General features: G+C 49.5%; 1 protein-coding gene across 3 annotated transcripts in view; it reads right to left on the bottom strand.

The window, feature by feature from the left end:
• Positions 1 to 10,008, bottom strand: part of MAP4K2 (mitogen-activated protein kinase kinase kinase kinase 2) — a 38,881-nt gene extending 28,873 nt beyond the window's left edge. For all 3 annotated transcript variants that reach the window (XM_053368376.1, XM_053368378.1, XM_053368377.1), the window contains exons 1-4: positions 9,634 to 10,008; positions 2,130 to 2,187; positions 938 to 1,028; positions 260 to 324 (exon numbers count right to left, since the gene is read on the bottom strand). In XM_053368376.1, the coding sequence (XP_053224351.1) occupies positions 260 to 324; positions 938 to 1,028; positions 2,130 to 2,187; positions 9,634 to 9,993 (574 nt within the window). In that variant the 5' untranslated portion in view covers positions 9,994 to 10,008. The remainder of the gene's footprint in view (positions 1 to 259; positions 325 to 937; positions 1,029 to 2,129; positions 2,188 to 9,633) is intronic.
• Positions 10,009 to 12,572: the final 2,564 nt, after the last annotated feature.

The following is a 12,572-nucleotide window of genomic DNA, read 5'->3' as shown; positions in this document are numbered from 1 at the left end:
GAGGGGGAGAGTCTGAAGAGAAGGGCATCTAAGTGTGGAAAAGAAAGATAGAGAAAGACAAAATGCCCGGTCCATGTGCCTCGCCAGTGTCCTTCCTTCCTTCAGCCCATCTCCAGTTCTGCAAGGCAATGCAAGTCTGGGAGGGGCCAGGTATCAGCGGCAAGAACATCTGCTCTGCATGCAGAAGCTCCCAAGTTTAAGCCTTGCTGGCATCTCCAGTTCAGAGGAGGACCATGGAGCAAAGCAGGTAGAAACTCACTGTGGTAGATCTCCTGAAGGGATCCCCCTCCACAGTATTCCATACAGATCCACAGGCGCTCATTCCTAAAGGGAGACGAAAAAAGCTTGTGGGAATGGCCCTTCCTCAGCTCCCAAAGCGGCCCCTCTTTCTCCCACCTGCCACCCTTTGAAGGGGCACCCAAAGGAATATCTTGCCCTGAGGCAACAAGAAAACTGATCTCTTGAAGGGCTCCCCCGGAATATTCCACTCAGATCCCATAAGCATCCATTCCCAAGACACACACACAAATGAAACGTCACCACAGAGCCAGCTAATTCCATCCACGAGGCCTGAAATATTTCTCTTTGGGCAAGGAATTCTGGATGAGTTCAGTTTCTACACTCTGAGGGCCCAAGATGCCTCCTTCTGCTTAATTTCATCTCAAGCATATCCTATAAAATACGTGGTTGATTTTTCTGCCTCTGACAGCCCTAGATAGGAAAATAAAGTTCTCCACAGGTGCATTCTTCATTTGGAGAGAAGGCAAGTCCATCCCACCAAGTCTGAATCCATCCATGCTAAATACCAGGGACTAAGTGTCAAGCATCAAACCTGCCACCCCACAATTCTGACTACACTTTCGCAACCACATCACTACACCTCAGCCGCCCTGCCATCCTGATTCCAGTCCTTTTTCCAAAGGGTCCAGCCTCTCACCTGAGGTAGCTGCCGAAATAGGCCACCACGTTGGGGTGGCGGCAATCCCGGAGCGTGGTGATCTCCTGCTGGATGGATCCAATGTCATCCCCTGAGGAGAGGAAGAAGGACAAACCATTTCCTTTGCTCCAAAAGGGCCTCTCTGTCACTACCACCCTTTATCCGACAGCTTCAAATTCCAAAGTGTTCTAAAAATCCACGTGGTGTGCGTGACACACCTGGGGAGCTGGCTACCAGTACCTCTGTTTCAGACATTACAGGTAGGTAACGTCATATTTAAAAATAAATGAATAAAAGCATGTTACGGTGTAATTTTAACACTTTTTTTAATGGCAGGTATATTAAATGTCTCTTTTAATAAGCATCCTGCTGTAGCACAATTAGACGTACTGCTGGATGTGTTTAATGGTTCTTGTACATGCTTTAACTGGTGGGTGCAGTTGTTTTGAATTGTTTTTAAATGTTATACGTTAATTTGGATCTTGTACCTGTACAGTGGTACCTCGGGTTAAGTACTTAATTCGTTTTGGAGGTCTGTTCTTAACCTGAAACTGTTCTTAACCTGAAGCACCACTTTAGCTAATGGGGCCTCCTGCTGCCGCCGCGCCGCCAGAACACGATTTCTGTTCTTATCCTGAAGCAAAGTTCTTAACCCGAAGTAATATTTCTGGGTTAGTGGAGTCTGTAACCTGAAGCGTATGTAACCTGAAGCGTATGTAACCCGAGGTACCACTGTATTTGTATTTGTGGGCTGGGATAAAACATTATCAGGTATCTTGACAGACGGGAGACATGCCACACCCCCCAAATTTCTGTTGTAGACTGCCTCTTTCTGCGACACCTGTATGATGCTTTTGGGTGGTCCTTGGCTAAGGGGCTGGGCAATTTCTAAAGTCTTCAAAAGTTCTCGCACACCTTTGTTCTGCGGCGTCACCTCCTAACAAAACGGGGAGGGACTTCTGTTGCAACAGGAAAATTGGATCCTGCCTCCATCCATTCTTCTGTGACCAATAATGGACTCAGGGGACACAGAGACTCTTGACAGAGAGTGGTGCTTAAATGCCAACCCCAATTTTTTCTATAAGTCTTGCGCACTGCCTCTGACCCAGCACATTTCCCAAACCAACTAGTTCTGAAAGAGGACTTGCGAAGTCCACCTTGCTGAAAAAGCAGCCACCCCACCACAGCTTACCTGGATCAAGCTTCACTATCTTAATGGCCGCCAGTTCCCCAGTCTCCGTGTCACGGGCCTGCAAGGGGCAAGGAGAGGAGGGGGGATAATCAGTCAAAAAGCGTCATTCGCCAAGGAGGGTCTGAACCCGCCCTTGCCCACAGCCTCAGGCAATTCCTGAGCCACCCGCCAACTGTTGCACTAGTTAGTGGCCTGACACACAAACATGTCACAGCTAGCGCACCTCCTGGTGTGAACAAGCGGGACACCCCACCCCGCAAACAGCTTTGTTCTTCCACACAGAATTCACAGGAAATCCTCCCCCCCCCACTCTGCCCACCCCCGTTTTCCAAATTCCCATTGTCACGGTCATGACGCCAAAAAGTGAGGGCTGGTTGGAGATCTGCCTGCGTAAAACAATAATAAAATATAATAGTGTGTTCCAAGAAGGATCACCATTGAAAACAGCACCCCAGCCACACTCCGTAATTAACTAGAACAGGATCACACCAACAGGGCTATAAACCTTTTAAGGATACCTTTACTGGTGGGAGCAAAAGAAAGTAGGCCAGGATGACACCTGTATGAAAGGCCCCATCTCTTGTTTCTGCCACTCGGACTGATCTTTCAATTTGCAGAAGATATAACCAGTCCGTATATTTTTACAAGGTTCCTTTAATCGTTACAATATCAGCTCTTAAAGCCCCTGCTAGAATGATTACAGAATTCTATTAAGACTCCTAGCAAGGCCCAGCTGGTTCCTGACCACGTGCAGAGTGCATATGTCTTGACACTGAATAACCACACCCATTTTAGGAGTCAAGGGCTGGAGGTCAAAGGGCAAGAAGAGCATGCCCACCAGAGCCCCCTCTTTCGGAATGAGCTCAGTCCTTTTTTTTAATGAAATATTTATTAAAGTTTTACAAAAAACATAAGTTTACAGAATAAAGTTTACAGAAAACATAAGTTTACAGAATAGAGACGATTAAAACAGAAATTAACAAACTTAAAAAACACACATAGAAAAGAGGAATAAAAAAAGATACAATAAGAAAAAACTAATAACTAGAAGAAAAAAAGAAAAAGAATTATTAAAGATAGACCCATTTTTCAATATCTTTAAGCTCATTTCCTTATTTCCTTGACCTCCTCACACCTCCCCTTTTTGTATTCCCGTTTAGAAAATCATTTCAGCAAATCCTTACCCTCTTTCATTTATTTTTACTCAATATCTTAACCTATTATAACTATGTATTTTCGTCCATTATCAATCCGTGTTTACATATTCTTGTTAATCTTATTACCAATACCTCTTATTTTCAATCCAACATCATTTTAACATTCATTAATTTTACAGTATTTCTGCAGATAGTCTTTAAATTTCTTCCAATCTTCTTCCACCGACTCTTCTCCCTGGTCTCGGATTCTGCCGGTCATTTCTGCCAGTTCCATGTAGTCCATCACCTTCATCTGCCATTCTTCCAGAGTGGGTAGATCTTGTGTCTTCCAATACTTTGCAATCAGTATTCTTGCTGCTGTTGTTGCATACATAAAGAAAGTTCTATCCTTCTTTAACACCAATTGGCCGACTATGCCCAGGAGAAAGGCCTCTGGTTTCTTCAGGAAGGTATATTTAAATACCTTTTTCATTTCATTATAGATCATCTCCCAGAAAGCCTTAATCTTTGGGCACGTCCACCAAAGGTGAAAGAATGTACCTTCATTTTCTTTACATTTCCAACATTTATTATCGGGCAAATGGTAGATTTTTGCAAGCTTGACTGGTGTCATGTACCACCTGTAAATCATTTTCATAATATTCTCTATTAAGACATTACATGCCGTAAATTTCATACCTGTGGTCCACAACTGTTCGCAGTCAGCAAACATAATGTTATGTCCAAGATCCTGTGCCCATTTGATCATAGCTGATTTAACCGTCTCGTCCTGAGTGTTCCATTTTAACAGCAAGTTATACATTCTTGAGAGTATCTTAGTTTTGGGATCTAACAATTCTGTTTCCAACTTTGATTTTTCCACCTGGAAGCCAATTTTTTTGTCCAAATTATAAGCCTCTCTTATTTGATAATAATGAAGCCAGTCTCGCACTTTGTCTTTTAATTTCTCAAAACTCTGCAGTTTCAATTTGTCTCCTTCTTGCTCCAAAATTTCCCAATATTTCGGCCACTTGGCCTCCATACTGAGCTTTTTCTGAGCCTTTGCTTCCATCGGTGACAACCACCTTGGGGTCCTTTTAATCATCCTGTTGGCAGTGAGGCAACTTCCTGCCATCCTGGCCGAGCTGGGCTCCCCTAGCAGAAAGGGAGTGGCGCACGTCAAAAATCCTCGTGACAAGCCGGGGAGGAAAGAGACAGGGTGACCCCCTCTCTCTTGGACAAAGGCAGCTTCCTCCTCACAAAACAGGTGGCAAAAAAAAAAGCCACCAGCCATCGGGAAGAGAAGCGGGAAGCCATGTTTCTAAAGCGACCCTCGTGATCTTAAAAGGCTCTTTGGGATTTCCACATCCTCTGCCTAGTCTGTTTAGTTTTGAAACAAAACTACCATTGAGAGAGAAGCCAGCCTGGTCTTGACAAAGAGAGGTGAGACAAGGCAGGGGACATTGCTGGGGTGTAACTTGGCGTCCTCTGCCATAGGTGGCTGCCTCACTCTGCCCCGCTTTGCCCAATGGCGGGGCTAGCCAGCCTTGCCCTCGTGAACCACTGAGGCCACATCTGAACTCAGGCCCGGAACACAAAGACTAAGAGTTGCAGCATCCTCTGTGCATGTGCAGAGTGCCTTTGCCACCAACTGGGGCCGCAAGGGTCATCTAGTCCAATGCAGGAATCTTTTGTCCCATGTGGGGCTCGAACCCACAACTCAGGCTCTACCGCAGGGTTTCCAGCTGCTTGTGGACTACAATTCCCATCATCCCTGACCACTGGTTACTTCTCCCTCTCCTAATCTGCCCACTCTGACCCTTCTTTCCATCTCTTTAGGACACCATTCAGAGGACCCCTTGTTGCATTAGAGTTGCGGATGGGGCTCAGGCATCCCCACCAGGGCTCCTAGCCTGTTCCCGCAACCCATCTCCGAGCTGTAAACAGAACCCAGAAGTCCTGGCTCCCAGCTGGAACCCATTCTGGCCTCAAGAATCTCAGGAAATGCCATGCTGGGGTCAGAACAATGTGCCTGACTCCAGGGCGCAAGACAGGCTGCTGGATCAAGGCAGGGCTTGAATTTGGCAGGAGGGGAAGTGTAGCAGGAGCGCTGCTTCTCTCCAGGCTCCTGGGGGCCTACAGGAATGGAAAGACACCCCACCGCCCGCCCACAGCAGCTTCTGAGGCAGGCTACCAGGAATCCAGTGTGAAGGTCAGAAATGGGACTCTGGGTGCAGCAATACCAAACCTTGGACAATGGCTCAGGCCCATTCAGGGTCAGGCATCCCCCTCCCTTGCAGCCCAAGGTAACTGAGTTTGGGGCAGGAGGACAGCCAGTGTGGCACTGTCTTAGATTCCCGCATTGTAGGGGGTTGGACTAGATGACCCTTGGGTCCCTCTTCCAACGCTACGATTGTATGATTCCTAAAGTCCCCACTCAGCCGTGATGCTCACCCAGGTGAGTCACTATCTTTCATCCTGACCTACCTTACAGGAGGGCTGTGAAAATTAAAAGAAGGGAGAAGGGGAAGAAAGAATCCTGTATACTGTACTGGCTGGAGCTCCCTGGAGCAATATCTCAAGTAATGCCTCTCTCCACATGAACCTCCCCAGACCCTGAGATCATCATCGGAGGCCCTTTTCATGTGCCTCCTTCACAAGCAGTTTGGAGGGTGGACACACGAGAACAGGCCTTTTCTGCAGTGGATCCCCATTTGTGGAATGCTCTCCCCAGGGAGACTCGCCTGGCACCTTCATTGTACACCTTCAGGCGCCAGGAGAAAACGTTCCTCTTCAACCAGGCCTCTGGCTGATCGACGTCCAATGCCCTTTTAAAATGTGTCGTGGAAGAGGGGATTATTGGGGATGTCTTTGTTCTTATTTTTATTACGTATTCTATCTTTTTTATATTGTAATTTCATGTCGCAAACCTCCCAGAGATCTCCAGGTATAGGTCGATATGCAAATTTATTAACGATGATAGTAATAAGCACATCAATACATGTCAAGGGGGGGAAGCATTTCTGCAGAGTTTAGAATGTAGTTTGACATGTGGTAACCCACAGCTGTCTGGTCCCACAAATGCTTTTCTACAGCTGGCACCCAGGTCAATCTGACTTGGTTGCCATGGAAGGGTAAGTAGGTGGACGAACGATGCTGCCACTCAGCAAGGGGTTGAGCTAGATGACCTCTGGCTCCCTCGCCACCTCCATTAAGGGAGCACAACATTATCCAATGGGATGTCCGGAGAGGAAGGGCATCATGTGGGGAGAGGGCGGAAGGCAGCCTTCACCCAACTGGCACCCCTCCAGATGTTTTGGAGTTATACCCCGATCAGCCCCAGCAAGCAGGGATGGGAGTTGTAGTCCAAAACAGCTGGAGACCATCAGGTCAGTCAGGGCCTGCTTGTCCCAAATACCTCTGTGAGGAGCTTGAAGGAGGCATCCCAACGTCCTGATAATTTTTGTTAATACTACAGTGATACCTCGGGATGCGAATGGGATCCGTTCAGGAGCCCCGTTTGCATCCCGAATGGAATGCAAGACGCAACGGCGCATCTGCATGTGCGCGAGTCGCGTTTTGCCGCTACCGCACATGTGCATGACATTATTTTGAGCGTCTGCACATGCGCGAGAGGCAAAACCCGGAAGTAATAATTATTATTATTATTTATACCCCAGCCACTCTGGGTGGCTTCCAACAAAACACTAAAATAAAATAACCTATTAAACATTAAAAGCTTCCCTAAGCAGGGCTGCCTTTAGATGTCTTCTAAAAGTTTGGTAGTTATTTTCCTCTTTGACATCTGGTGGGAGGGCGTTCCACAGGGTGGGTGCCACTACCGAGAAGGCCCTCTACCTGGTTCCCTGTAACTTGGCTTCTCGCAGGGAGGGAACCAGCAGAAGGCCCTCGGCACTGGACCTCAGTGTCCGTGCAGAACGATGGAGGTGGAGACGCTCCTTCAGGTATACTGGGCCGAGGCTGTTTAGTAATGCGCTCCGTTCCTTTCGGGTTGCCACGGAGCGCAACTCGAACGCGCTCAAGCCGAAGCGCATTCAACTCGAGGTATGACTGTACTGATAATGTCATCCTCATCATCCCACTCACTATTTTGCAAATGCACAGAAGGCAGCTCATATAAAATCAGCATGACACACACACAAAAGGCAGACCAACGGCCAACTTTACAACAAGATAAACAACAGCTAAAACAACCAGCCATTAAAAACAGCAGCCGACTCATCACCAAAGAATATTTTTGTTATGACTGCTAATGCATACTAGGGACTGCCAAAACAGGGGCAAGTCAACGTGATGCCCCCTAGATGTTTTATGGACTACAACTCCCATCAGCCTGCATGCCCAACAATCTGGGGTGATGGGAGTCCAACAATCCCTTGAGGGCCCCACAGGAGCTCAGAAGTGAAGCCCACCATCCTCCTTGCAGTGCCCAATAACCTCTTTCATGATGCTATGCAAAGAAACTGTACACAATCTGATATATATACCGTATTTTTCGCTCTGTAAGACGCACCAGACCACAAGATGCACCTATCTCAAATAACTACCGGTAATAGGAATTATACAGGAAAGTATGAGAGCAAAGGGATACGGGTGGCGCTGTGGGTAAAAGCCTCAGCGCCTAGGGCTTGCCGATCGAAAGGTCGGCGGTTCGAATCCCCGCGGCGGGGTGCGCTCCCGTTGCTCGGTCCCAGCGCCTGCCAACCTAGCAGTTCGAAAGCACCCCCAGGCGCAAGTAGATAAATAGGGACCGCTTACTGGCGGGAAGGTAAACAGCGTTTCCGTGTGCTGCGCTGGCTCGCCAGATGCAGCTTTGTCACGCTGGCCACGTGACCCAGAAGTGTCTCCGGACAGCGCTGGCCCCTGGCCTCTTAAGTGAGATGGGCGCACAACCCCAGAGTCTGTCAAGACTGGCCCGTACGGGCAGGGGTACCTTTACCTTTACCTTATGAGAGCAAAAGGGTTTGAGGACTAGCAACCTGCGGGAGCTTATTGGCAAGGTTTCTGTCCATGAGCAGCCCAGTTTTAAGCAGGCCTCTCAAGTCTCTGCTGGGTTGTTGGACATGCGAACGCCCCAATGCTCTGCCAGCTGCAACACAGCCACCAACCTGAAGGAGAAACATTTTCCCCCCCCCCCCAATCCCAAAGCAATTTATACTGCAACAAAAACTGAATTATAACCATTGTATAAATGGGAGGGGTACAGATGGAAAGAGATGCTTACAGTCAGATGATATGCAGGGAGTAAAAGCCTGGGTGCTGGATCAGACCAAAGGGGGCCCCTCAAATCCAGCACCCCAACTCCCTCTGGGAAGTGGAACAAGCAAACCATCTCCTGCCAGGGCAGCACCAATCCTGAGCAGCAGCCAGCGCCAGGCACGTGCCTCTGCCATCAGCACTGATTAGCCAAGTCCCTTCCTTTTAAAGCTCACAGAAGTGGCAATGGGGGGAAATCCCATCACTCAATTATGTGCAGCGGAAGAAATCTTCTACTAGGTGGAAGGAGGCGCCCAGCTCCCACTCTCCTGGCTGAAGGGTGCTGTGCAAAAGACGCAGGAGGACAGACACCCGGTCTGGATGGGCCTCACTCAACAAGAGCCACCAAAACTCCCAGGACACAAAAAGGCTTGCTCCCGCTCCCTGTCCTTAGATCACCCTCTGACTTGGGGGGTGACTGGGTGATCCGGCATCTAGAAGGGGACTGTGTCTCCAGCGAACAACAGCATCCTTGGAAGGTAGGCTGACTCTTTACTCCAAGAGCACCCAGCTTGATCTCTCTGTCTTGATCTTGCCACTCTCCCTGCCAGCCAATAGCAGCCCGCTTGGTCCTCTGGGACCCCAAGGCCATCAGCTGGGTGGCAGTCCAGTCAGGCCAGCGTCCCTCAACGGCCAAAGGGGGGGGTAGTTTGAGGATGGTGGTGGAGGTGCAGCAGGAGCTCCAAAGGAAGGGGGGCGTCCCGACAAGGAGCGCTCCCCTCGCTGACATCCTACCCAAGACGCACCTACAGGCTTCCGACCCACAAACCTGACATAAACACCGGACACTCCACCCCCCCAAGTCAACCCCGCACGCCCAGTCTCTCCCTAAAAGGGCTCCCCGCTCTCGGGGGTTTGGAGGGGGACACCCAGACAGGAACCCAGGCGTCCGGGTCCCGCGGCCCCCACCCGGGCCAGAAGTCCCCTGACGCTGGGGGTGGAGTCTCCCCCTCAGGGAGAGAAGGAGGACGACCCAGGCGTCCCGGTGCCTCCCCCCGCCCCGGGCCCCCCACCCCACCCCTGGCGCGCTTTCTCCCTCCCAAGGAACCCAGGCGTCCGGTTCCCCCCCTCCCCCTTCCCCCCTGGCGCACCTTGTAGACATCGCCGTAGGTGCCGGAGCCGATGCGCTGGACCAGCTCGTAGCGCCGGCGCGGGTCCTGCAAGGAGACGTCGCGCAAGGCGCCGCTCATCCTCCCGCCCTCCCTGCCCGGCCGCCGGAGCCCGAGCCAGGGCCGGCGCGGAACAGCAGCAGCAGCAGCAGCAGCGGTAGCAGGAGCTGCCCGGGCGGCAGCGGAGGAGGAGGAGGAGAAGGCGCCGCCTTCGGGGCGGGGCGGAGAAGCGGCCTCTGGGGAGGGCAGGAAGGAGGCGCCGCCCGCTTCCCCCGCGACGACGTTGCCCAGAGTCGCGGCAAGGGGGCGCCCTCGCTCCCGGACTCGGGCGCCTCTGGGCATATGCAGAGCGCCACCGGGAGGTCTTGCTCCTCAGCAAAACAAAACTGTAGACCACTGTTCGCCAACAGGGCGCTGCTGGTGGGAGTCCGAAACCTCTGAAGGGCGCCACGTTGGCAAAGGCTATACTATATAAATACACACCCGCGCGCACATAGACCTTCGGGGCCCCAGCGCAGCCTCTCCGGCTGCAGGCACCTGTTTAAGGAAATCTTGCCCATCTGATCATATGAATTATGACTGCTTAATCAATCCATCAGGGAAATTATCATTCATTTGCATATGAATTAAAATAGTTTTGACAGCAAAAACGAAGCAAGCATAATTTTATAAACCTCTTATCATGTTACCGCCTTTCCTCTAAACCAAAAGGTGTCAAATGCTGCAACCTTTCCTCATAGGGCAGGTGCTGCACCCCTTTGATCGTTTGGGTTCTGAACATTTTCCAACACTACAATTTCCTTTTTTGAAATGAGGTGACCGTGCGCGGTATTTCAAACTGATACGGAAGGGGGGGCATGTCTTCTTCACCTTCTTCTTTGCTACAATATATCCATTTATTTCCACTTGTCAATGTCAAAAGGGACTAAAATCTATAAAATTCATAGAAAATCAAAGTGCCAATTTGCTCAATTTCTCTAGGACTCCATGACACCTCCCCTGTCCTCCATAATCCCTCAAGCAAGGTGTCAAGACCCTAATCCTGTCAAATCACTCTGCCAAGCCTTTCCTCCTGGCAATGCCAGGTGGCAGACTATGCATACATTGTCTTCTCATCACCAGTACTCAGGATGTGCTTATCTGTGCATATCTCCAGCTCTGCATATTCCCCCCTCCCTCCTCCATATGTTAATCCTGTGTAACCCAACCTCTTCTTAATGTATTCATGATGTAATCTGTGTAACCCAACCTCTTCTTAATGTATTCATGATGTAACTGGGATGTATTTTGCACTGTATTCTGGGACATGGAGGGAAGTTTCAAAAGTTCATGTCACCCCTTTCTCGCTGTTCAATCTCACCTTGAACCTGTTGCGCAATAAACTTGGATCTTCTGCAGTTTGCTCCTGTCTCCGGCTGAGCTCATTTTCCTCCGCAGGGACCCGCGGACTTAGTCCGACGAGCTGGGTGGCAGAGCAGCCTCGCACCCAGATTTTACCATAACACAAACGCAGCTGAACCATAGATTTGTATAAGGGCATTATGATCCCCAGAATTTTATTTTCAATTCCTTTCCTAATAATCCCTTGCATGGAGCCTGCCTTTCTCACTGCCACCGCACTCAAGGTTGGCAACTTCATAAAGCTTCTATCACAACCCCAAAGTCTCGCCCCATGTTCTGTTCTCCTGCATTGTAATGAGAACACTGAATTTCCCCGCGGTGCTGGGGACTAGGGTTTGGTGATATATATATATTGATATATCATCCAAAACCCATTTGAAATCCATATTGTGATATCAGTTTCATAATTTTTGACCTGGTAATATATTGCAAATCATGGAGTGTGTGCTATGCAAAAATCACAATGTGAGGGAAAACATGAAGCCAGGCAATGCCTCTGCACAACTCTGTTCTTATTTCAGACATCGTGATCTATATAGCAGTATTTATATAGCTGGTGATATATGGAAATGTTGAAAACCAGATATCGCCCAGCCCTGCTCAGGGCAAACACATAGTGGAAGGATTCAGGGGTCGCACTAGCAAGTCCAGCTGTCCAGGTTTCTTTATGCACTGGACCATTCTTTTTGTAAAATAGGGGTGTTCAGAGGCCTGGTGCCAGTTCCTGGCATAGGGGAGCTATGCAAAGGCGTTTATGGCACGCCTTTCTTGCCCCTGGCAGTTGATGACACAGACCGTCCAGACTCCAGGCTCTTTCCTCCAGAAGCAGTGACAGATGGACTCCTCCTCATGGTCTGCTCTGTATGGTGAAGATGCCAGCCCACAGACTCAGATCTCTTTGTGGTGCATGTGGGAAGAAGCGTCCTCTTCCAAGCAAGCACTTTCCATCTGCAGCTCTTCTGACAAACTGGGAACTCAGCCTGTTCTGGGCAGGGTTGCCCCCCACATCAAAGATCAGGATGGTAGCCTGGGTTTGCAACTAGATCAGGGGTCAGCAAACTTTTTCAGCAGGGGGCCAGTCCACTGTGCCTCAGACCTTGTGGGGGGGCTGGACTATATTTTGAAAATAAAAAAATATGAATGAATTCCTATGCTCCACAAATAACCCAGAGATGCATTTTAAATAAAAGCACACATTCTACTCATATAAAAACACCAGGCAGGCCCCACAAATAACCCAGAGATGAATAAAAGCACATATTCTACTCATGTAAAAACACGCTGGTTCCCGGACCATCTGCGATTCGGATTTAGAAGGCGATTGGGCCAGATCCAGCCCCCGGGTCTTAGTTTGCCTACCCATGGACTAGATCCACCTGCATGGGTGGCTGATGTGCCAGCCCTGGGCTTTTTTATGGAAGCACACACAAGAGGCCAGGGCAGGGACAGAGTTTGGCCTTTCAAATTTCAGCAGCACCCTGTGCAAGGCTAAAATTCACACACCCCCTCCGCCTCTCGCC

The sequence above is a fragment of the Podarcis raffonei genome, chromosome 16, assembly GCF_027172205.1.
Source record: "Podarcis raffonei isolate rPodRaf1 chromosome 16, rPodRaf1.pri, whole genome shotgun sequence".
Classification (NCBI taxonomy): domain Eukaryota; kingdom Metazoa; phylum Chordata; class Lepidosauria; order Squamata; family Lacertidae; genus Podarcis; species Podarcis raffonei.
Note: the sequence above shows the minus strand (reverse complement) of the source record. Positions and strands in the feature narration are given on the sequence as shown.